The sequence below is a fragment of the Spinacia oleracea genome, chromosome 3 (assembly GCF_020520425.1).
Source record: "Spinacia oleracea cultivar Varoflay chromosome 3, BTI_SOV_V1, whole genome shotgun sequence".
NCBI lineage: Eukaryota > Viridiplantae > Streptophyta > Magnoliopsida > Caryophyllales > Amaranthaceae > Spinacia > Spinacia oleracea.
Window position 1 is genome coordinate 142,730,686 of NC_079489.1, and position 26,456 is coordinate 142,757,141.

General features: G+C 34.4%; 1 protein-coding gene and 1 long non-coding RNA gene across 5 annotated transcripts; one reads left to right on the plus strand and one right to left on the minus strand.

Annotated features, from left to right (window-relative positions):
* Positions 1-488: 488 nt before the first annotated feature.
* On the minus strand, positions 489-15,082 carry LOC110775277 (nicotinate phosphoribosyltransferase 2). 2 transcript variants are annotated; one of them, XM_021979881.2, is made up of 15 exons: positions 14,745-15,082; positions 14,298-14,445; positions 12,959-13,078; positions 12,700-12,834; positions 12,541-12,602; positions 11,995-12,070; positions 11,245-11,346; positions 10,224-10,340; positions 6,194-6,252; positions 4,863-5,037; positions 2,977-3,111; positions 2,796-2,894; positions 1,447-1,555; positions 885-997; positions 489-786 (listed from the first exon to the last, which is right to left on the minus strand). In XM_021979881.2, the coding sequence occupies exons 1-15, from the start codon at positions 14,888-14,890 to the stop codon at positions 709-711; spliced, it is 1,674 nt and encodes a 557-aa protein (XP_021835573.1). In that variant the 5' UTR covers positions 14,891-15,082; the 3' UTR covers positions 489-708. The 2 variants fall into 2 exon arrangements, with proteins under 2 accessions (XP_021835573.1, XP_056696851.1); XM_056840873.1 differs by lacking the exon at positions 14,745-15,082 and adding an exon at positions 13,783-13,826 and having other exon boundaries at positions 14,298-14,413.
* Positions 15,083-18,052: 2,970 nt separating this feature from the next.
* Positions 18,053-26,252, plus strand: LOC110775279 (uncharacterized). Of its 3 annotated transcripts, XR_008931198.1 has the most exons (7): positions 18,056-18,513; positions 18,754-18,861; positions 20,606-20,662; positions 20,756-20,839; positions 24,259-24,325; positions 25,220-25,279; positions 25,826-26,252. It is a non-coding gene; the product is annotated as an uncharacterized lncRNA (long non-coding RNA). The 3 variants fall into 3 exon arrangements; XR_008931196.1 differs by having other exon boundaries at positions 18,053-18,513; positions 24,259-25,279; XR_008931197.1 differs by lacking the exon at positions 25,220-25,279 and having other exon boundaries at positions 18,059-18,513.
* The last annotated feature ends 204 nt before the right edge of the window (positions 26,253-26,456 follow it).

Sequence of the window (26,456 nt, forward strand, 5' to 3'; positions counted from 1 at the left end):
TACGTCGTATTTTTAATTATTTCTCAATATACCATCCATGTCAGCAATTAACCCGGTTTATTTATTTTTTAATTTAGTAACGTTGTATTAATCAGCTTCAACTAGTATAAATAAGCATTAAATTATTTAAAATTTCATACAACAATATCCCAGTGAATCAGTACGAATCAAATTTCAATCAACAGAAATAAGTTAAAGATCAATTGTGGTTAACAAATACTTTAATCAATCGAAACCACTGCAGTTTGGTAAAATCAAGCGAACAAAACCAGCCAAATTGTACAACTTGCTAATTATGAACTTGATTAATTTGGGTTATTTAGAATGGTTTAAGCAGATGTGAACAGATTTCTACTACTCCGTAATAACCTACATTATTAGGACTTTAAAATATCACGACTAGTTCTTTATTTTCTGTATTATCTTTAAATATACTACCCTTCTAATAGATCAATGTATTCTTTTTTGGGTTACATTACTGATAAATGGTAATGTATTACCAGCTAAATTGCTAGCAAAAATTAACTATAAATAAGCACTGTTATTTTTCACTGAATAAGAATAATTTATAGTTGGCAAAACCAGGGGGAAAAAAGGAAACTATGTAACATGTACACATGAATGGGAGTTCGCTTGCATTTGGCAATCTTTTCAGCTTTTTTAACTGACCACTAGTTCTATCTTCTTTCGCCTAACCTCGGTACAACCTCATTGTAATTCACCGACAGGTGCTTCGTTGAGCCATAGGAAATGAATGAAGTCATACAACTTTGCACTCACACTCACCTGTTTCCAAAAAGCATGAACATCAGTATTTTACAACCACCAATAATGAGCTATCATACCATATATCATACAAGAAAATAGAGAATGTCAAAATCAACCTTGTATGGTGTAGGATTCAGTCTCCTCATGTGGTCAGGACGCATTTGCGCCACCTGCCTTGTGCACCGATCTCTTATGTCCTTCAAAGGTAGCATATCTTCTCTCATTTCAACTGCAGGAAACAAAAACCATATGTAAATTTGCAGGCAACTAAGACTCTGTTCTGTTCAACTTATTTTGACTTTTTTTTTTTTTTTTTTTTTTTTTGAAGAATATTTTGATTTATTTCAGACAAAAGAAGTTTTAGATAAGTTCAAATAATATAAGTTTTAAAAAAAAAGTTTTTTCAGATATTTTCACACACAAATAAGTTTTATTTCAGACAAAATAAGTTTTTTTCAGAATAAGTTCAGATAATATAAATTCAGACAAAATAGGTCGAATAGAACAGAGCCTAAGCTAATCATAATCATACTTTTTAAGATGACCCATGGATAGATGATGACCCAGTTCATTGATATTGATACAACTGCAGTCTCACTGTTCTAAAATTGTTGTGATGCCTATGAACACTTAGTTACCAGAAATGACTGCACATGATAGAACAGATTGGAAGCTCACCTGGGCTACCTCTCCAATAACATTTCAGTAGCTCCTCGACTCGCTGGGGGACTACATAAGCTCTTTTGGACTCATTGAATGGATGACGGCAGAGAATCCTCTCTGCTACCTGTTAAGTCAAAAAAAAGATTTGATTACTCTTTCTCACTCATGGGAAACATACTTCAAAAGTACCCCACTCCAGAAAAAAGCTCTGGTAGTGAGGGAAAAGTTTAGAGGCTGACTATGCATCTCAGTAATGGTATGGTATGCAAGACAGAAAAAGATGGATACACGCCTGCTAATCAAAATTGAGTAGAATGTATAATTTCACACCCAGGGGTTGCTAAAGATGGCCGTGGGCCTTCCGACCCGGAAAAAAGCCCGTCCCAGACACTAACAAAGCCCGGCCCTGCACGAGCACAAAATTGTGGGCCGCTGGGTTTTTTTGGGAAAAAAGCATGACTCGACCCGGCACACTAACTTTAGTAAAATTAGGCATAGGCATGGAGGCCCGGCACGAAAGCCCGTGGGCCTGGCCCCTGTTTTGAACTTCTCAGCCCGGCCTGACCCGAAGTCAATTGGACCTGGATCGGGCCCAGCCCGTTTAGGCCCATCGGCTCGGCCCACAGCCATCTTTAGGGGTTGCCAGAGCAGAATAATGATTCATGAAGGTGATGCATCATTAACCCCTTTAGTGTTAGGTCCAGGGTTACCTGATTCGTGGTTCGCTTCGGTACGGGGTACGAGTTTGGGTTCGCGATTCGCAGGTTGGCTAGTTTTAGGTTCGGAAGAGGGGTTTGAAACTCTTTTTTCCCAGGATTTTTAAAACAAAATTGTTCAAGATTTTATTTTAATACTCATACATTCATACTCAGATAACAAGTTATTTCCTTCCCAAATAAAAGCCCCAACATATATTTTCTTCTCTTGTCTTCCCTGACCTTCAATAGCTATAACTAGGGTTTCGGATTCGGCATGACAATACCAACGATTTGGTTCGCGAACCACAGGGAATTGGGTCGTTGGAGAACCCGATTCAGTATGGATGAACCGGTTCGAGATTCGCAGGGTGTACCCGCGAATCTGGTAACACTGGTTAGGTCATCAGCTTCAAGTTCCTTGTAATTTTTTGTATAATCTAAAATGCATATGATGAGTTTATCAACTAAGAGTCCCAATATCCATCATACTTATGTTTTTCGGGGTGGGTTGTGTGTCCAGCCTCCGGTGTTTTGGAACGCTAAAAAGTAAAGCTACTAGGTGAACTCATTTATTTAGAAATAAAAAAGAGCCAACGCTGAAAGCAATTAACAGATTAAACAGTTAAACACTTTGGCAATATCAACACTGGAGGGAGAGAGAGATACCTTAGGAGCAGGTTCATTTTCTCCTATCATCAAATCTACTAACGGGTATCCTTCTTTCCCGTACAGTCTGTAACACTGTTTTTTACATGGAATAGATACCTAAAAATACAGACAAAAACAATTAGACGACCTCACAAAAGTAGCACTTCACCCCTGGAATTAGTATTGGGCACAAACATACCTTGGAAACATCTTCAGATAACTTCATACGGGGCTGGTTGTTAATCTCAACGAGCTTGAAGACACAACCTAACGCCGCTTGAGCGAAGCATGTAACGAGATATGTTCCTATTCCAAATGCATCAACTTCATGACCCTGTCTATGCAAAATTGATCCAATTATTTATTTATTTTTTTAAAAGTGAAATCTAGCACTGTTTTCAGTGCTACACAAATACTCCCTCCGTCCCGAAATACTTGACCTGTTTTCCTTATCGGGCCGTCCCTTAATACTTGACCTGTTTCTAAAAATGGAAATATTCTAACAATATTATATTATTTCTCACTCCACCCCTATTAACCCACCTACCCCCTACTCCATACAAAAAATAATTAAAAATTCAACCCCTACTCTCCCCCAACCCCACCCCTTTACACATTTTCCACTAACTACATTAAAATAATACCCCACTATCAACTACTACCTATTAAATTAAATAAGTCAATTCAAGTCCCTTAAACTCTGTGCCGGTCAAACCGGGTCGAGTATTCCGGGACGGAGGGAGTACAATACAAAGCAGAAACTTTGTAGTGGATGAACAACTCCAACAACGTTTAGGAGGCGAAAAGAAGACTACAAAGGTTCATGTTGTTTCTTTATTTCCGGGGAAGGGAGGTGAAAGGATTACAATGTGTTTGGATAGCAAGATAGAAGGGAAAGGGGGGGGGGGGGGCGGCAGGGAAATAGGAGGAATGGGAGGGGAAGGTGAGCTCCATTTCCCCTCCAAATCTCTCTAGTTTTGAAAGGATGGTGTTTACTAAATAGGGAGGGAAAACGAATCCCTCCCTTCCTTCCCCCAACCTTTCATCCAAACAAGGGAACTTGTTCCCCTCCATTTTCCCTTATCTAAACAAAGTGTTCATATCAAGAATTGAGGGTATTCAAAAGCCCAGAGAAAATGCCAAAAGATCTGACTCTTAAGATGCAGAGAGGGATGGGGAGGATTTAAAGACACAACCACAAATGTATCAAAACAACATCCTAAGGTAGTTAAATGCATTCGATTCTACTTCTGCAGCAGTAAAGATTTCAGTGGCCAGGAGAAATTTAATCACATAACTTGTTCCTCAGGTTAGGATTATAGAAAGTGAGACAAAAGGAACACTTAGTAAAAACACGAATAAAACCAAAAAAATACTCCCTCCGTATTTTAAAAAGAGATACACTTTGACCGACACGTAGTTTTAGGAGAGTGAATTGAATTTATTAAAATAAGATGAAAGTGGGGTAGTTGATGAATTATTTATTATAGTTAAAAGATGATGTGAGTAAGTGTAGAGACTACAAGAAAGAGAGAAATATTAATATAATGGGAAGTGGGGACCAAAACATGTCAAAAAAGGAAAGTGTATATCTTTTTAAAACACGGCCGTTTAAGGAAAGTGTATGTCTTTTTAAAATACGGAGGGAGTATACATTGCTGCAAGTTGCCTTCAGGATTTTACCGTATTAAATTTGTCCATATTTTCTATTTGGATGTTCCATAAAGATTTGTGTAACTATATACACCAGGGAGAAATAACTTAGTCAATTTTAAATTCTCCTTCTCTACCTTTGGAATTGGAATGAGATTTGGTATTTGCTACTACTGTATTCCATTTCTAATTGGTGATTTACACACTTCACGAAAATTTCTGTTTCTTCTACCCTGGATGAAAACAGATGCTAAAGGACATAATATTATAACAGGACCCCAATTTTCAAAACTTGTTTCCATAAGAGAAAGCATCCATTTCAATGAGTTTTTTACAACCCTTCACAGCTTGACATGTACTTGAGATTTCAGCAATGCTAAATAGTTGCAGCCAATAAATAATACGGAGTACAACAGTAATATTTTTAATCACCTGTTTGTTCAAATGATCCAAGGTTTCCTCATTGAGGTCGTTGCTAGCAGTAATACTCATCTTTCCAAAACCTGGTACTTCAAACTCTTTCTCAATAGCCTGAAAACATTTACGAGCCTGACAAGACAAATATGCCAGGTCACCAGAGTCCAACCTAATGCCCATTGCCTCGTACCTGAAAAACCATATCACGGATGAAGAAGTTGGGGGAAATCTTAGGTTGTCAACATGTCACAGATACTGAAGATCTCTACAAACAGTACAGGTTCTTTTTTGCTACTTTTTAGGAAATGATTCTAATTTCTGAGAGTACAGTTGCTCTTTAACCTTTCTAGTAAGTGTTTGTGCACGAGACGCGTTCTTGTGATTTCTTATGAACAGTTATAATCCTAATAAACACATGTATTCTTAAAAAAGACATATATTCAAACATTATATTCATATTTCATGTAATGAATAGACTTAATATATTCATAATTAAGTCTTTAATTTGTTATGGCAAGGTTAAAAAAAGTACCATTTATTACAAATAAAATGAATACCTAAAAATATACTACCTCCGTTTTTTTGTTGTACTCACTTGCAAGTTACACGTTCTCCAATGCACATCTTCGATCGTTATTATTTTTCATTGTAAATTAGCAAAATTTATAAAAGTTGATATTTAAATAATACACATAGAAACTAATCTAACAGGACCCCAGGGATAATTTATTTCTTTAATACAACTCACAAAGTACGAATGTAAGATCTAACATTTTTTACTTTGACCCATGAATAGTAAGTGATAGAACCAAAAAAATGGAGGTAGTATTTTGAATGAGACAAATTAAAGTACCTTGGAAAGGACTTTATTATTAGTTAAAAATCAACATAATATACCAAAATGAAATTAGATAGAGCACTCCTAATCTCTTATAACGAAGTATGTGTGTTCTACATCATAGGTATTTGGTAATCAATATTTTTCAGAAAATCCCGATGGTTTTGTTGTTTTGTGAACCTATTCCTACTATAATTCATATTTGTCTTATGAGAATTAAAAGGAATTCCTGCTATGCACCTTTTTATTGCCACAATCCCAATCTTTGGAAACTATATACAAGGATGCAATATTACTCCAAGTCATGTTGACCAATTCAAACTGTATCATATCTTCATCATTAGTAATTACCAAGCAAGTCATCTTCATTCTCAAAATGTAATTATTTTGTTTACGCTAAAGAAATGCCCTCATGTTATGGGAGATGAAATGAAGGAAAAGTATGTTCAGATTTTAGAACTAGCCGTTAAGTCGTTAACTAATTCATGTAGACATAAATCTTCCATACCCTAAATCTCTAAGAGCCAAAGCAACTGCACAGAAGTTTGGAATTCCACTCCTCAAAACCTGTAAAAAAGGCGGTGTCACGAATTAATGACTTCCATGAGTGACTAAAAACGACAAACATGTTTAGTTAAAAAAATATATATCAAAAGTAGGGTGCACTAATTGCAACTTTGAGAACCAAATAAAGTAACACGTGAAAGTTGAAACCACGTGAACCCTAACAAAATGTTTATTTAGCATCATGACTTGTCGAGCTCTTTGCATGAAACACAAGAACAAGTTCTGTTCCCGCGATCCTTGAACTATATGATTACTCTTTAAAGTCCCGAGGATAAAGGGCCAAGAGAACAGATTCCTCCAGCCCCCGCCCTGAGAACATTGGAAACTAATAAAATAGAAATCAAAACTATAAACCATCTTACTAATACTGAACAGGAGTGCACAAATGAAAACACAGTCGAGCAGTGTAGTCACAGGAAGGATTATCGGCATATTTTCAAGCCTTTGACAATAAGTGTAGACGAACAACAACAACAAAGCCTTAGTCCCAAAATGATTTGGGGTCGGCTAACATGAATCGTCGTAGGAGATCGTCATTGTCACCAATCAAACCAAAAAGGAGCAAGAAATAATAAGAAAAACAAGGAAGAAAAAGTGGAATTAATGAAAGTAAAATAAGAGAAAAATGTATATATATTATAGAAGAAATATTGTAAGAGAGAATAAAAAATAAGTAAAGTTTAAAATAAATGAATAAGTAAAATAAGTATATTTCAAAATAGCATGTAAATTAAAAAATTAAAAAATAAAATAAATAATTAAAAAGAATTTTAAAAATAAAATAAAAATAAAAATAAGAATAAAAAATAAAATAAAACTAGAAAGAAACAAAAACATGAAAACTGTATAAATCAACTGAAGTCATCAATGTATATTCTCTCCCTCCACTCTGTCCTATCCAACGCCATATTTTCCTCAATCCCAAGAAAGCTCATATCGTGTTCAATCACCTTCCTCCAAGTTTTCTTAGGTCTTCCCCTACCCCTTGCAATTCTATCACTTTGCCACCCTTCTATCCTCCTAACCGGGGCATCACTTGTAGACGAAAGTATAACAAAATCAATCCTTTAAAATTTTGCTATATGAAAACTTGACTATCAGACTAGCAACTGTTATCAACAAAAAGAAACTCCAAACAGGTTATATTCGGCTGCAAAGAGTGAAATGACAAAGGGTTGAGAGCAATAAATTAAAAAATCCATCTGAAAAAAGACTTTCAGTAGAAGCGAATTTTGTTTTGGGAAAATTGGTCAAAAAAACAAACCTTCAGATCACAAATTATGAGATAACACACCTTTTATACATTAAAAAAATCTGTGAGAAAGTACCTTATAAGATAGCTTTTTTTTAATTAAAAACAGCACTTTCTGGGTGGAACCCGGTCAAAAAGTCAAACTTCCGGCTGTTGACATTTAATATTTCTCTTTACTTTTGCGCATGAAGTACTCTTTGTTTATTCATTTATTTTAAAAAAATCCTCCCACACTCTCTCCTCTACCTTATCTTCCTACCACCTGATCTTCTTCCTCTCCCTCCTGCCTACTTAACATTACCTCTTTTCCAATACTCCCTTTGTTTCACAAAGACTGTTACACTTAGCGTTTCACATAAACTAAGAAATGATTTGAAAGTAAGAGAATGTCGTAAGAAATGAACAATAAAGTAATCTATATAGTGAAAGTTATATAAGAATATAAATTAGTGTATAGTAGTGCCAATGGAATGTTGTAAGAAAAGAATAATAAAAGAAGGTAAGTGGGGCAAAAGTGGAGAAAGAAGTAATTAAAAAATGCCGGCCACGTATCCCTAAAAGTAAAGTACAACAACAATCTTTGTGAAACGGCCTGAAATGGAAAACGTAACAATCTTTGTGAAACGGACGGAGTAATAATACTCCAAAGTAATTATATTGCTTATGCACCTGATTTTGCTTGATTATCCTCCACCAAAAGTTTTGGGAAACAATTGGGAAAGCAAATTCACTTTTACCCTACGATCAAAAGCAATAGAAATTTTATTCAAGGTGTCGTTTTTCATACAAAGTTGTTTTATAAGGTACTTTTGGCACAATTTTTTATTGAAGGTGTTATCTCACAAATTTTGTGTTTCAGAAGGCTCTTTTTGACAAATTAGCCTTTTGTGACTATTAAAGGTTAATCAAATTTAATTTTCTCAAAGACTAAAGCCGGATCATAAATGACCAACAACGTAGAGAGGGAATCTCAATGAATGTTTAACATTTTCTTTTTCCCCAGTTCTATTTCAATGGGTTTCAAATACTACAACACTTTGTAAATAGTACACCATCAGCCTAAATTTCCCCTAACCATTTATAAAATTATATAGTATGATTTTACTTTTCTCAACTACTATCTGTTAAGAATGATGGCATAGAGCGAGTTTCATCTCCATAACAATAGACCAGGGGTAGTCCAGTACTTGCGCAAACAATCACAGCGCTAGTCCACTATCCTTAATTGACTTTCATTCTACTTTAAATACAGCCGTGAGCTGCCAGTGAAAATCTGTACGAACACGATAAACTTGCAATGATTAGCTCCCAAAGTCCATCTTCTTTTGGACTTCCTAGCTTTTCCTACTCTTCTCCTATGAATCTTAAATTTGTATGCAAGCTCAAGAAAGCTATTTACGACCACCGACCAGCTAAAGCTGGTACCAAGAGCTAGGTTTGAAAGGAACTTCAACACGTATATAAGCATAAATAAGAGTACAACTAGTTTACTTGCTTAAGCAAAGCTTTTCGTATGTAACCGCTAAAGCGAAGTTTTTGGTTGTTTACTTGCTTAAGCTTATTAGAAGCTTAGGGAAGGCAAGTACTCCTGCGAAAGCTATAAGTTCAGATCAGAAGTGGCATATTCCTTCCACGAGGATGCACCTTAACGGTCGCTTTGTCGAATGAAAATTTTGAGCTGTCTCCCTTACCTTGCATACCATGGGAATGATTACATCAGAAACAGAAGATCCAACTAATTAAGTATTAGCGTGATACCTTGATGCCTTCCCTTGATTCAAGGCCTAGCGGTACTAACTTATGGGGGTTCTTGGTTAAACATTTTGAAATACTTCAGGGTTTTCAATGAGCCCATGCCCCCCCTCCTATACTACTAGTTGATGGTTGAATAAATGAATAATTCAACTACTTCACCTCCGAGAGGTGGAACTCTTTGTGACATAGATTGGTATAGAAGACTCTGACCCACTTGAATAGAAGAGAAGACTAAACCTCGAGAAGTCTATTATTTTCTCTCAGCTATTAAGATAGCTGGATGCGGGGGATACGGCCAGCTCCCCGGCTAAAATAAATGTAAATAGGTAGACTGAGAAAGTAGATGAAGAATCCATATTGAATATGACTATATGACCGGTGAGCCTACGTTGAAAAGTGGCAAAAACTTGATGATTAGAGCTACTCCGTCCCTTAATACTCGACCTGTTTTGACTTTTTGCATTATTCACATAATTCACTTTGACCCTATTTTATTTCTAGTATATGAAAACAAATGTTAGTATATAATATATTGTTGGTTTCATCTTAACATATACTTTCAAAATATTAATATTTTTATAAGTTTTTATAATATGTAGTTAAAGAAATTGGTGGTCAAAGTTGTGCATTGGCAAGCGTGTCCAGTCAAAACAGGTCGAGTATTAAGGGCCAGAGGGAGTATAATGGTTGGTGGCATTAGCAAGAGGATAATGACCACTCACTTTGCAACAAAGTTTATTCCCACTAGTAATAACAACCTTCATTGTCATTATTGATTAGATTAAAACCTAGACGAAAAGCAAGATAATCCTACATCTTTACAAAAGTATGCAAGAATTGAAATGCTCACATGCTCATGCGTGAAGATGCTATGCGTTCAATCTGTTTTATGCATACATTTTAAGATGTATGTTAAAGAATCTGTCATACTTAGTGAGAATTATATAATATTAAAAGTACTTACATCATATGTGTCCACTAGGGCCAGAAAATTAGCAGGGAACGCCAAGGCATATGAGGTAAACGCAGCCAACTCACTTAAATTTGTATCACCAAACCCACCAGACAAAACTTTCGTTCTCTGAAAAAGCATACATAGAAATAATAAAAATGAAAATTATGTGTCTGATATTACGTGTTGACAATATAAGAAACAAGTGGTCATCAGAGACGGAGCTGGAGAAGAATACATCTAACCAACCATCACTTGATCTGGACATTTATACAGCACAAAGTTATTCCACTAGTGATATCATCATATAGTCCCTACCCAATTATGCAACTTTATTTCATTCTTGGATTTTAAAAAAAAGGGAAAAAAATTAAAAAAAGCCATTACAATTTACCACCAAAAAAAATAATATTACATTCATGTTCACAAAGGTCATGTTCTTCCTTTTGTTTCCACATTCAACCATGAGTGTACAAAAATGTCTCAGCAATACATGTGTGTAAGTAAAGCTCAGAAAGTTAAGTTTCCAAATACCTAACGCTACACGTAACCACAAAAAATACTCTATTTTTTTTAAGGTAAGACTCAGTCTTCACCAACATTATCTATTCCTCTTGCTATATTAGTGTATTTTATATAGACCTATTTTTTTCCTGTTTTGGTTGGGGTGGTAATAATGGGGAAAGAATATATGTTGTCATCGTACTAGTGCCTCGGTCGATTATTTTGATGTCAGATCAAAAATATTGATTTGCCCAACATTGGAAACAGCACCAATTAAGCACAAGAACACATATCTTAAAACTCTTCTGACACTACAATATGACAAAAAGGCAAATTTTAAGCAGAAGATTGCTGGTACAAGCTGCAATAGTCATACACATCTTATCCCTGAAATTGTCATATTGTTAATACAGTGTAGGGTTTTGCTTTTGCAACTGAAATTCTTACCCTTTACTGTGGATGTCAAAAGATCATCAAGAATGAGGCAATAAACACAATATAAACATTCAGGAAGGCTGAACACAGGCACCTGAATTTTGTTTAACCATGACTGAACCAGACCGAGAAAGTCCTCACAAGAAGTTAAACCATCAGCGCTTCTGAGTGATTTCTCCACTATTTCGTCGGGACTCTGCATATCAGAACTTATTTAGTCAGAAGCAGAACCTTTCTGAAAGCAGTTAAACATAAACAATCAGATGCCTGCTTTATAAGTAAGATTTCTCATAGAAATCAAATAATATTGTAATTAGTAAATGCTAGTAACAAGTATATTGGATGACTGCCAATTCCTTAACATTTCACCTCCATAACAAATTAGTTGATCTGACACGCCTATCCAAATCAGATGAAGCTACATGAAGTACAGGTAGATTCTACACCCATATGCAATGTGCTAAATGACGGACTTAAAGGCAGCATGTACTTTTGTGAGTCTTTCCATATTCCTTTTCAATAGCAAACTTATAAGAGATCGGCTCCAAGCCCTCTGACTTACATTTCTTAAGCTTCCCAAATAACTCAGCGAAGTAAATCAAATTTAGCGTGAAAGCACCTACACCATCTTAGCAAAGTACATACACTTTGAATCATCCTATGTTACCCTGACTCAGGTATTCGTGTCGGATAAGGGTATGTTTTAAGTGTGCATACACACGTCGGAGTATCAAGGTCCAACATAGGTACTTGAGGGGAATTTAAGAGTTTGAACAACATAGTCTATGCCACATAGCATATAGAGTTATGAAAATATAGAGCATGAAGAACTGTACTCTCTCACCATAAATGAGCTGACAAAAGCATGTGAATGTGTTCCCTTGAGTGGGATTCCAAACAATCTCCCAGCTGCAACATTGCTGTATGAAAGAGTAAAACAAGTAGTTTAGTTGACACAGCCCAATGTACGCAACTTTAAGTATGAGGAAATAGTCTAAAGAGTATAAAATATTTTGAAAAGTTGTTATGACATTAGCCTCGTTTCCATGCAATGAATAAGTAAGCCAAGATAAGCCAATCAAGGAAGCAGGAAATCCTCTCCTCCAACTCTTTGTTCCTTTTTTTTGGAATAAGTACTAGTATCTTATTATTTGATCAGATCAACTCTGATATTTTCTTTTCAAATACAATCAATTGCTGCTACCAAAATTCAATTGCATTTTCCAAAGCATGCTGAAAGCCTGAAACAACAGAAATTTATTTCTTGGCAGCTTCACGTATACTCAGAATCCATTTTCCTTAAATCTCTTACTATGTCATGAACCCATACAATGCAATTGAGACACGTGAAAAAATAGGAAGTCAAGAACCTGCAATTTATAGAGCTTACCTTGTTGCGTCAAAACCACCCATATAGCAGTATTTTGATGCACTTATTCCTCCATCGGGGCCCTATAATGTAGAAAGACATGATTTGGGTTTAGGATGGGCACGCAACAGAGTTAAAATTTGAGGCTGTTATTGATAGCAAGATATCCAAAACAAAGACCTGTGCCCTTCTAAGACCAAACTCGAGTAGTATCTTGGAATTTCCAGCTACGATCCGGTGCCTTGCGGCATTAGTAGCTACCAGTGATGCAAAATTGACAAGGTTGACAAGAGTTGTTTCTAGCAGTTGAGCCACCTAGTTAGAAACACTGTGCTCAATTAGAAAGCTCCGTAGAAAATATGATACAAGTACATTATAGGTCACTAAAAGCAGAAAGTAGAGTCCAAACAGAAAATGAAAGAATGACTATATAACTCACACCAACTGGTCCTTCCACTCTTATTAGGGGTACCCTTGGGAAAACGATTGATCCCTCCGGAATGGCATAGACTTCAACTTCAGAGCAATCCAGTTGTCGAAGATAATCCAAAAAACCTTCCTGAAGGTTCAAAGGAGAAGGGACAAACTTACAAGACGTATAACAAGCAAGATAAGATCAAAAGAATCTCATGCATCAAAAACAAAAGGCAAATGTGTTAGCATATGGTCTACATATACCTAGATATGTATAATAATGGGCAGGATGAGAAGGAGGATTATAAAGATTGAGGATGAAAGGAACAGGAAAGCAACAACCAGACCAACTGACCAAGTACTAAACAAGTTCATACATCATACAAGAAATTTATTCCTTTTTTTCCAATAACTAATACGGAGTAGTTATAACTCTCTTGCACTCTTGGTGTTAATAGAAAAAATACCCCAGTCTCAAACTTTTTCAACAAGAATCACGACCTAAACTCGTAAAAAATGATAAACATGAGGCAAGTACCATCTGTCTTAAATCTTAAACCAATATTTTAATCTTCTAAAGTATCCACGCTAGACCAATGGTAAGATTTAACTTGACAAGGTTCCAGCAAATCACATTCCCATCAGAACTAAATACTCTTCTAGTTACACTTCAACAGACAATTTCATTCAGGAGAATTGAGATGGTACAAATAAACTCAACAGCAATCACATAAATGTAGCTATACAGGTCAACCTACAGCCAAACTTTAAGAAAATAACAACCGTGTATACACAAATTAACTGAAACGAGAACAACATAAATTCATTATTTTCTTACAAATATATTACCACTCCAATGAAGAAAAGGGTTATCATAAGCACATGGGGCATATCTGCAAAAACAATATGCATAGGGCTATAAATGAACTAATAAGTCCAAGAACAAACATGACCACAGCTAGTTTGTGAAGTAAATAAGCAACATGAACAAAATTTCAGAACTTGACAAATAAACGAGCTGAACTCAAACACCATAGTACTTGACTAGTTTACCTCCGTGAACAGTTTTGATTAGAATTTTAAATATTATATCTGTAATGTATGTAATCTTTTTGCAGTTTTATTCTACCAAAACTCAGTACTTAATGTGCCAACCTATGAATTTAAGCTCACCTGATTGTTATTATCCAGACCTCTGCAAAGGAAGTAAGAGTTCAACTAAAACTTGTATGGAATCAAGTTCGATTAAATAGTAAAAAAAATAAAATCACTACTCGACTCGACCGATGAACTCAACTCCTATTATCCTAACATTGACATTGAATTAGAGAGAGAATGGAATCAAAACAAGTTGCAAAACTGACCTCGCATTTACCAGGCAAGGCTTCTCGGATAAAAGCAATATGATCTTCCGTAAACTTGAAATTGGCAATGAATCTTATGCACTCTTCTAAACCAGCAAATACAGTAAACTCACCACTAAACGGACTTTTTCGATAAAACAAATCAAACCTAAATTTCATAGAAAACAAAAAATAAATAAATTACTCAACAATTCCATTCAGCTTAAATTAGAGCAATTAAATCAGCATCAACAAAATGCAGGAAAAAAGTTGTCAACATTTAATCAACCATTCCATGCAGCTTAAACTAAAGAAATTAAATCAGCATCAACAAATACAGCATAGAGATTTATCTAATAATCACCAAAAATTCAATAAAAACAATTCAAAATTGATAATTGATCATAGTATTAATTCGGAATAATCTAAAACAAAGAACAAAAAAAAAAGAGAGAAAATGAGACTAACACAGCACGCTCATTGTGTTTGCCAGCTTTCCAGTAAGCATAGGCCATAGTTAACTGATAAAGGTCTGTAAGAAGCGGATTAACCATCGGATTTGTTGGAGGTTCAATTACCGATGATTTGGGACTGTTCTCACTCTTCGACTCCATGTTTGATGATCTTAATTCCTAAATGAAATTCTAGGGTTTTAGATTTTGATTTGTATTTTTATTTATAAGAACTGAAATTGGATAGGATAAAAATTGGATTGATTGGAGAACAAGAAATTTTAGACCAGAAGATGACGTTTGGAGAGAGAAAGGGTTGGTGGCGTAGAGTTTGGGGGTGGGTGAGTTTCTCGTCTGTTATGACCGTTAAATAACCCGTAAAATTGGGGGGCGGAGTTCACAAATTCTAATCTGCACGGGGTGTACGATAAATATTATACTCCGATGTTAAAGTTAACGTAAGGAAATTTTGTGTAACACTATCTTAAAGTTTGGACGTTTTGTGAATTACTACTTTATAAAAAAGTTTTTATATTGTGCTACCTTATAAGTTTGTTTAGTTTGAGTAACACTACCTTATAACAGTTTCCGTCAATTTCCTCCGTTTGTGGGCCCCACCTCCAACGTCTATATTCAACTGCTTTAACTCTCTTTCCCCCTTATTTAAACTTCTTGTAAAACCTTTATCAACCACATTCAACCATTTATTCGAAAAAAATCAAGAAATCTGGGTAAATTTTTTTGTCAAATCAAGATTCGCAATTTGGTGCAGTGGAGGAATCGAGTAACCAAAAGGTGAGTGCATTAATTTCGTTCTTGTTCTTCAATTTCACAACACTAAACCAGAAACCCTAGAAATTAAAAATTTAGGGGTTTTCCAATTAAACAATGAATTAATCAAATTTTCACATTAAACAATCAATTAAACAGTCATATAAGGATTTTCAACCACATTAAACAATGAATTCCTGGATTTTGATGACAATAAAAAATTAGGTTTTTTAATCGAAAAAATCACAGTGACAATAAAAAAATTAGGGATTTCTAATTAAACAACTAATTAAGCATTAATCTCATATTATACTACTTAAAGCGCACACCTATAACAGTTTAATACCTGGTTTGGACTCCTCTTGTTGTTGCGCTGTCATTATCCCCTTTCCTTTAACTTTTGGACCATTGCCTGTCATTGCCATCTTTCCAAAATACCCTTTTGTGTGTAAGAGAGAGAAGAATATCTTGTGTTGATGATGAACTCAGAAGTACAGCAGCATCAGTAAAAGCTTCTTGCGTTTGTAGTTGAGAGTGAGGGAGATGAAAGAGACGAATAAATGAGAGGGACAGAGGTTGAGAAAATGACAGAGGAAATAGAAAGGAGAAGATAGAAAGTGGTTGGAGGAAAGTAAAGGGGGGATAAGGGGGTAAATTCAACTCAAAAAATAGAGGGAATCGTTGGAGGTGGGGCCAACAGACGGAGGAAATTGACGGAAACTGTTACAAGGTAGTGTTACTCAAACTAAATAAACTTATGGAATAATTGACTGGAAAAATCCCAACTTTGAACGTTTCACTTTTATTAATCCCAACTATGGTTTTTTTTTTAATAATCCAAACTTTTACCCCTAATGACTTTTAACAATCCCAAAAACCGGTAACCTGTTAAAATGGTAAACACTTGCAAACTTGGACTTGGGCTTTTAGTTTCTCTCTAAAAAATTTGGTACACGTCATTCATTCAATATCCATTCACCCAAAATTAAACCCTTTTTGTTTTTCATCTGCTGTAAAATAAAATAAAAACAAAAATCAAACACCTTCCATGCTCGTATGTTTAACCTTAGATTGTAATTTGACAATTTTTTGATTGTAAAAGGAGGTTCATTTTGACATTTTTGTTTTTACTTTGTGTTATTTGTTTAATTTGGCAGGTAAATAAACTTAAATCATACTACATCATCTTCATCGTGCTTCATTTGGTAACCACCATTTCTGCTATGGTTGTATCCCTTTCAAATAACTGAAATCAAAGGTCATCAACCTTGTTACTACTAGTAAGTTACTGGTAGTAACCCATTTAAATAAATTGAACTCTATATCCTTTAAAAAAAAACCCCAAAGGAATACACCCCCTTGAACCCGAAAATGACCCGGTGGATCTAACATATGAGGTTTACTTCGTTCAGCTATTAAATGTCACATTAAAATATGAGGTTTGAAAATATTTAAAATTTTGGGTGGAGAATCAAAGAAAATGACAAAATGAGAAACAAGGGTTATAAGGAGATTTATTAAGGAAAATAAATAAGGGGGAATAAATGCATTTAAAGAAAAAAAAACCTAACTCTCTATTGCCATGTCAGCGCCACGCCATACATTACCTGCTACAGTAAGTAACTTACCTGCTAGGCCCGTTAAAAGTCAATAGGTGTAAAAGTTCGGATTATTAAAAAAAAACTTATAGTTGGGATTATTAAAAGCAAACCACCTAAAGTTGGGATTATTCTGGTCAATTAATCCTAAACTTATAAGGTAGAAAAATATAAAAACTTTTTTTATAAGGTAGTAATTCACAAAACGTCCAAACTTTAAGGTAGTGTTACACAAAATTTCTTTAACGTAAACAAAAAGTCTTGCATGTACAAGGTGTATAATAAATTTATTGTGCATCAATATAACTTTATCCAATTTTCTCTAACTTTACTCAGTTTTCTCTAACTTTTATATTAATTAAAAAAAAAGTTAATAGATAAATATTTTAAAGTGTTAAATGATTAATTTTATATATTATTAGTGATTTTGAAGAAATACTTTTTATTAAAATGAAATTTTTTATTAATAAAAAGTAGATAACTTTTACATATACAAGGGTAACATTTAAGCATTTTATGTCAACTTTATCTTCGGTGTACAATATTTATCGTACACCTCGTGTAAATAAGAATTTGTGTAACCTAAAATGCTTAAAATTTACCTTATATACGTAAAAGTTATCTATTTTTTAGTAATAAATTTTTTCATTTTAATGAAAAAGTTTCTTCAAATCACTAATAATGTATAAAATTAATCATTTAACCCTTTAAAATGTTTATATATCAACTTTTTTTTAATAATCAAAAGTTAAAGAAAATTGGGTAAAAGTTAGAGAAAACTGCCTAAAAGTTATGTTATTTATTGTACACCTTGTGTATGCACGACCTTTTGTATGGAGTCACGGATTGGAGGGGCCGAGTTAGGGAGGATGTTACTTTTCCATGAGGGTATATAATAAGATAAGACAAAATAATTGTTAATCTTAACCCTTTAAAAAGCAAGAAACCCCCTTTTTTCCTTAGGAACAGTAAAATCTCTTAAGAACAGTATCCCTTCCTCCCTTTACTGGAAACGAACCCTGAAATGCCGAGTCTTTCTTCGTCTCCTCCAAGGGTCCAACTTGCTACTTTCTCTCTCCTCACTTCCAGGTTTCTTCGTGATTTTCTCTCTCTCCTCCTACTCGATGCTTTCTCCTTCCCTCAACTCTGCTCTCACTGCATCTACATCATGAGCTTCTTTTCCTCTGGGGGTGCTGCGCTTTTTCCCCTTCCTCACACGCTCTCTTTCTCTCTGCTCTTCATGAGAGACTTCAATCCACTGCAGCTAGGGCATACCTTGAGTAGCAACACAACGGAGACGAAAAATTCACCAAGCAAACGAAGAAGTATTCGTCTCAATTGCTGTCGAAGGTGAGCCGATCCACCTATTTCTAGGGTTTAGGGTTCGTAATTTGCCACCGTTCCCGCAAAATAGAGGTACCTTTCTCTAATTATTATTATTATTATCTTCTTACCACATCTTTCATGATTTCAATAATTTTTTGCTAGAATGTAAACTTTGGAAATTTGGGAATATTATTTAGGGTCATTTTTTACTTTCACTTCTTTGATTGATGTGCATTTAGTTATGCTTATTCAAATCACATTTTTTTGCTAATGAATTTCTTAATTGTGAATTAACATTTAGATAATTTGGTGGCGCTTTTGAATTGGCAGGTGAGGAGAATTAAGCTCCAGAAAAGTGAAAGGCTAGCGCAAGCAACACCAACAAAAGAGGTGGCTACAAGATCAATGAAAACAAGCTCCTTCCCAAGAGAAAAACAGGTTTTTTTTTTTAAAAAAAAAAATTCGAAGTTATTCTTGAATGATTCTTATTATTTTTCAATAAAGCGTTAAGTTCTGGAATCAATATTTGTAGTTGTGAATTTCGATTATATTTGAATTTGGTAAATCTGGGTAGATTGAGTTGATCAAAATTGCTGATGGGTTGGTAAGGAATTAAGCTAATAATCACTCATTTATATGGATTTGATTGGTTGTTGTTTTAAGATGTAGAGAGAGTCTAAGGGAGGCCTATGAGGGGGTTTTATTGAGTGCTTTATCCCCGAGTATTCTAAGCTTAGTAGTCATATTATGCTGATGGATTTTTCTATTGCCTATTTCGTGTGTAAGAACTTAGTTAAGCTTTTATCAGTTAAGTTGACACTTACTCTTTACCCCATTGTAATGAGATTATTGTATTAGATTAATTTTTGTTTATCTTACAAACAACATCCAAGATTAACAACTCCAACAGCGTTTCTGATATAGTTAAACAAAGTCCCTACATTGTTGGGTTACTAGGTATATATATGGGTTTGTTTGTTACAACCTCACATGCGAATAAAGACTTTTTCTTGAATATTTTTCAGAAGTTGAGAATTGCACATGGTATACGAACTTTATTGCGGAGAAATGTTAAGTGGGTTCATACTGAATAACTAGCGCACATTCCTTCTGCCTTCGAGGAAATTGGTTGATCATTAATATGAGAGATGTTAACTAACTTCAATCTGCAGCTGTTCAATTCATACCAATTCTTGCAGCGTATTTAAACATTGTACTTGGAGTATTATATGTCGTTCTACATGGGTTTAGGGGGCATATCTGGAAGAAGGTAGCTCCAAGCTTCTAACTGTACTGTCATCTTTATTAACATATGTTTTTTCTTTAAGGAAGCCTCAATCGGTAATATCCTCTTTTTCGACCGATCTGTTGACATCGTTATAAAATTCTCACTTTGAAGCTTGATTTAATGAATGTGATAGTAAACTGCATACAAAACTTAATTATATCCTCTATGAAAAAAGAACGCCAACAACACTCCAAAGCATGCTCTTATGAAGTAATCGACTGACTTTGCCCACCAGATTGCTAACCACTCTAAACTCTGTAGTGGATTCTCTTTTTTAATTGTTCATGGTAATATATTGACATCGAATTCATCTCTTCATTTTGGGGTACTTTTTCTTGAATTTGATGATTGTGGTTTGAGATTGTTATTATGATTGTTATATAAACTCTACTAGATGCATGAGTTTAGACGAACTTCAGTGTATAGGTGACATTTTGTGCAGCTGTCTATGCTTGTTTTGTTGTGGATAATCCGTTAATTATGATAGCAGTTTTATCAGGTAACATATTGTTTGTATATGAGGAATTGGAGAGGAAGGGGGGAAGGGAAAGTGAGGAGAACAAGTTCTCTTGTTTGGATAAAAGGTTGTGGGAACTGGGAAGGAAGGAGAAGGAGAGAGATCCCGCGTATCTGTTTGCACTATACTTTATCAATTTATTTGTCAATATAATATTACATAGATTTCTCTTTATATATTCTAAGGGCTTTGCAATATTTTTTGAATCTGAATTTGTTTTATTTAGAGAATGATTTTGAAACGGAATTGAATAATACAAGGTTGTATTTGACATATATTTGGGAAATAATATGTTCAAGAGTTCTTTACGAGCTTCAATTTATTTTTATGATTTTGGTGGGTTGCAATTGAATTATTTTGTGGGGTACTTCTAACAGGTGAGCTTAGAGAAGTGGCTGAGTTGCAATGCAGTGCCGATAGGGTTCATGCTTCAGGTAACTATACTATATTTTGTTAAAGTATTGCCTTTTCTGGGCCATTAATATTTCTAATGGCAATACTTTGGTGTTGTCCTGTCATCACCGTAGGTGGCGAAGCATGTCAACAACTCCTCGTGATCCCCTAACCTCTCTATTGATTTCCGTGGTTTCATCTCCGTCATTATGTTCCGGGTATACCTCCATTTCTTATCTGTAGCCCTTTATTACTTATTTACTTTCTTATACAATTTTGACTTTTGCCAATTGCCATTTTTCAGTTTAATTTTTATAATCGCATTAAACTTCACCAGTTTTTAATCATTTTGAATTTTGTGATGAATTTGAGTTTTATTTTATAAAATTTGGTTAGTTGATAAATCTAGGCTACGTTTCATGTTTTTGGTGTCAAAAATTGAATTGTTACTTTTCTCTGATTTCTTTCTCTTACATATCTGAATTGGATAATGGCTCATTCATCCGTCACACATATTAGTCCCACATTAACCTTATCTTGAATTTTCTTCTACTCCAAAAGTTCCTGCTTTTTATGCATAATTTTGTTTTTTTAACTGGGTTTCCTAAAAGAGTCGTTTTTCAATGGGCTATTTTCTAAATCAGTTTTTGCTGATTTATTTATTTAAATTTGTTGAAAAATCTCATAATTTATTGTTAAAATCAATTTTCATCTGGTTTTATACACTAGGACCCCTGGTTTATGTGATTAGAGTTTCGTACTGTAGGTGGTGATGGTCAGAGTAATTTGGCAGCTGGAATAGCCATAAAATTAGGGAGTTGAATTGTTAATGGAGTGTACCAAGCTAGGTTGCACGGAAACGGGTACGGAAACGGATACCGGGACGGGTACGGGGACGGAAAACGGCAAAATTAAAATTGCAAAAAACGGGTACGACATGGATTCGGCTAAAAAATAATTAATAAAGAAAAACAATTAACAAAGAAAAACAGTGGCTGGGTGAATTGGGAGTTGTACTTTATTTAATATATTTAATAAAGTAATGTGGGAAAAGATAACCAGAAAAAGAGGAGGGGGACTGGGGAGGGTGAATAATGGGCCTTGAGGAGTTATGTTGACAGTTGTAAAAGTAAATGATGCATACTTATTTTAATAAAAATAATATAAACAAAAAGGTAAAAAAAAAAAAAAAAGAATGTTAAAACTAACGTGGTTAAATGAAGCAAAAAAGTAAATTTCAAACAAAGTATTAATAAAACCCTAGCTCCATTTCAATTCTTCTCACAGCCGTAGAGAGAGGAAAAGATGGAAAGAGAGGAGAAAGAGTAGAATATCGGCCGCCCATGGTGCTAGACTGCTAGGGCAAGAATTAGGGATATGTTCGTGTTTTCATACATGTTTTCATTCCCTATCTCCTCCTCCCCTCCTTATACCATACACATACATGATACATTTTGTCATTCAAACACCATTTATTCCGGCGAACTCACCGGTGTTCTTGCACCACTCAGGCGAGTAAAAACATGTTGGGTACGTCTTCCTCCTAAAATAAACGTACCCAGCCCGTCCCCGCTTTTACCTTAGCCGTCCCCAAAAGTATCCCACGTACCCGCCCTTTGGATTCGTTCTGGGTACGAATCCCAGGCGAATCCGTCCCGTACCCGTACCGTACCCGTACCCGGTACGGGAAACGGCGCCTGGGAGGCGTACCCATGAAAATTGGGATTAGAATGCATTCATCCCTGTTTATGCCCTACATCAGAAAATGTAGTATCCATAAAGCTGATGTTCTTATTACAGATAATTTAATTCGTTCATACTTCACTTGCGCATGTTAGGGTGAAAAAGGCATCCAACAACATATAGTCATATACTATGCTACATGACCTATAGAATTAAATATACGCCACCAACTGAGACAATTAATCAACGGACATAATAGTTGGCTCTCATATGCTACAAAGTAGGTTTCCTATAGAAATTAGAAACAAAAGGAAATAGACATGGGATGAATGATGTAGACAAAGGTGGGAACTTTCTTTCCATATATGCAAAGGGAATAAAAGTGATGAAGAGGTTGTAATAAACTTATGCACTAAAACTCTGAAAGGACAGAAAACAATGAAGAATGCTTAAAAGAGATAAAACATGTGCTATTATTCCTATTACACCAGAACTAGACGCTACCATGGTGATTATGATGTAGCCTAGCTCATGATTCAAATAGTCACATAACTGAGGAAGTTGCAAGTTGCAATTGTATAGGTCATCAATTGTTTATCAGATTTGTTTTGTAAAATTTAGTTAGTTTCACACTTTCACATCTACCTACCTGAGATGTGGCATTTACTTAGTTTCAGACCAAAGAGTAATAATTGATGAACATGAAAATGAACCAACATCCAACACTAAAGTAGGAGAGGTTATACAAGCTCTCTAAGCTATAGGCCCTGTTTGGCAATTGGCTGTTGGCTGTCGGCTGTTTTACTTGGCTGGTTTGACTGGCTGTTCAAGTTGGCTGCTTTTGTTGGCTGTTTGACTATGGATTGGTTACAAATATGTTTGGTAAAATCAGTTGTTGGCTGTTGGCTGTAGCTATGTAAAATGACATTTAAGGACATTTAATGTCTTTTATTCATTTTTCAATACATACTGTGTATTGTGTACGGAATAAAACGTAATTACAAATAAATAAAATATAAATTAAACATAAATGACTTTATGCAATATTATTAATAAATTATTATTTTAATTAATAATTACGGAGTAATAATTAATAACTAATAATAAATAATCAATGATTAATGATTAATGATTAATAATTAATAATTAATAATAATTAAATTATTAATAATTAATAATTATTAATTATTAATTAATCATTAATAATAAATGATTAATTATTAATTAATTATTCACTTTTAGTTAATATTCATTAATTAATACTCCGTAATTATTAACTTTTAATTATTAATTATTAATTATTAATTATTAACTTTTAATTATTAATTATTAACTATTAATTATTAATTATTAATTATTAATTATTAATTATTAATTATTAATTATTGATTATTGATTATTAATTATTAATTATTAATTATTAATTATTAATTATTGATTATTGATTATTGATTATTGATTATTGATTATTGATTATTGATTATTAATTATTGATTATTAATTATTAATTATTAATTATTGATTATTAATTATTAATTATTAATTATTAGTTAATTAGTAAAAAACAAGGACAAAAAAGTAATTTAGATAGTGAAAAGCCAAAAGCCAACTCCAAAAAGCTAGTGTTACTAGCTTTTCATTTTTGGCGGAAAAGCTGGCTTTTCAGCAAGCTAAAAAGCCAGTTACCAAACATATTTTTTGGCTGTTTGACCAGATTAAAAAGCAGCCAAAAGCCAACCAAAAAGCCAGCAAAAAGCCATTTGCCAAACAAGGCCATAATCTTCTCACAATGCTTTGTAGTTCGCTTGGTGGGGAAATTAGTATAACATTTTGATTCATTGAATTTCATTCATAACTAAAACAAATAGAAAGCATAACATGGTGTTTTACATTCAGTTATGCTATAATGCATCATTTTGTATTAATTGTCCCCTTCTTTTCTCTGCCAACCTAGGTGTACGGATGTCATTCATTCCCTTGAGAGAGTAGGAGGTTCTTTTCTAAAGCAGTCAGTCTATAAGGTTTGTGCTCTTCTTGGAGTCAACTCCCTCAATTTTATTTTAGTTTGGATGTTTAAGCCTTTTGAACAAGGATTAAGGATTTAAGGGTGAATATATTAGGCTTAGTTTCTCTGTCTATGATTATTAATCCATGTCACTGAAAATTGGTGCTTGCATTCTCAAAATATTTTAATTGGAATTTGTTGTAGCTTTGCGAAATAATTCCCACGAAGACACATGTCTTGTTATTTCTTGTTATTTGATAATTTTTTATGCTTAATTCCAAATTTTCTTGTTTTGTTTAATATGTATAAGTAAACCGGTGAATAAAATAATCTCTTGGTACTCTCTTAAATAGGTGATTTAGATGGATCATACTAGCATACTAACTTCTTGGAACACCTAGACCGAATTAATTCGTTTATGTCATTTCTTTGGGTTACAAAACCATTTAGTTTGTTCATTTTTGGGTACTTGATCAGTTGATCACTACTCGGATTTTTTTGGGTACTTGATTGCGATAAAGGTCGATTGAGGAGTTTCTCCATGTGATTGACTGAATGTTGCTTCCCAAAGAAGTATTCTTAGGCTGGTTGAGATTTTGTTACCTGTTTCTAATAGGAGACGCCTGCAAAGGTAGGAGTTTGTTGTTGTCATATAGTTCAATCCTCTTGAAAATTTTGAGAATGAAAAGATATAAAAATTGAGTAAGGAATCTCTGCAACTAATGATGAGAACCATCCTTTAAGAGAAGAAGTGTATGCTACTGATGTTAGAACTTTGCCTCCTGGTAATCTACACCTTGGTCAATATGTACAAGTGTCATGAGGAAATAGATGTGTGTTGGGTGGGTGGTGGATAGAAATCTCCAAAGTTCTGAATAAAAGAAGTACATTGTGCAATTTGCTTTTACAGTTGATAAACGGGTTTGAGATGTCACCAAGATTGATTCACGGAAAATGGATAACCTCCAAGGTTTCCTCTTTCTTTTCTTGTTTGATAAATCTTAGTTTTCCTTGTATTATAGACCTCCAAGTTCAATGATATTTCCTCAGATCAGATTCCTTAGAAGTACAGAGTATGTTTACTTATTGCCCATAAAGTATCAAAGAGAAGGCCCTGAGCCCACAGAGAGCCGTGCTTACACAGACCTCTATTACTTTGAGAAATAGAAAACCATTATAGGAAGAAATTGTCAGTCTCATTGAAGCTGCTTCAATTTTTTGAAAAAAAGGATGCAGTATTCAGAATTCTCTCCAGTCACAGGGCCACACCAAAACAACCCCCCTTAGGCTAGATTTCTGTCCCAAATTAACTAGAAGAGCTTAACCTGTGATGTTTTTTTTCAACATGGAAATCTATGCTTCTGCTGTTGTATTGTAAATGGGAAATTCTATCCTAATCAGACTAGAATTAATAGAGATTGAAAACTTAAACAAAGTGGTGGCAAGCTGCAAACGATATTCACTTAATGTGTTCATGTTGTTCTATGTACTACATACATATCACCTTTTATTACAGGCTGATGCAAAACTATTCGAGCCCGTGCATGAGCTTCTCCGCAGTCCGCACCAAACATGCCCTGGTGGAGGTTGGACCAATGGCATATTTCTCCAAGTGTAATCTCTTGCAATGGTGCTTCAGACAAGTGGTCATGGAGGATAACATCCCCATTTTCTTCCTCCTTTCATCCACCGTGTTCATTGCTAAGCTCCATGCGTAAAGTGCTATGTGTATGGCTTTTGCTAGCAAACTTTTGTTATGTTGTATTGCTTCCAAGAAATTGTTATAAATTGTTATTGGTAATATTAACTCTTATTATTTTGAGTTTGCAATTGGATGTCCCTAGGAAATACACGTACAACTTCTGATTTGTTATTGTACTTTCGAACTATCAATGCACCTAAATTATAAGTGTATTTATAGATTTGTTGTATACTTCCATGCATGTAAATCTAATTTTAGCATAACAATTCTAGCATTTACCATCTTCCTTAAACTTACCATAATATTGAAAGTGTATGTGTTTTACTGAACATTTTTACAAGACGAATTTCTATACCTTTGGGGGACCGTGCGCTAGTAAGTATAAGGGAAGGAAACATTTTTTGTAATTTTTGATAAGAATCAATAAGATAAGATATATTTAGGT

Excerpts from the sequence above, each read along its gene's own strand:
- LOC110775277 (XM_021979881.2), bottom strand. The coding sequence starts at position 14,890 with ATGGAGTCGAAGAGTGAGAACAGTCCCAAATCATCGGTAATTGAACCT. Across the intron at positions 12,071-12,540 it reads GGTGGTTTTGACGCAACAAG|CAATGTTGCAGCTGGGAGAT; the intron begins GTAAGCTCTATA and ends TCTTTCATACAG. Across the intron at positions 5,038-6,193 it reads TTGGCTCTTAGAGATTTAGG|GTACGAGGCAATGGGCATTA; the intron begins GTATGGAAGATT and ends ATGGTTTTTCAG.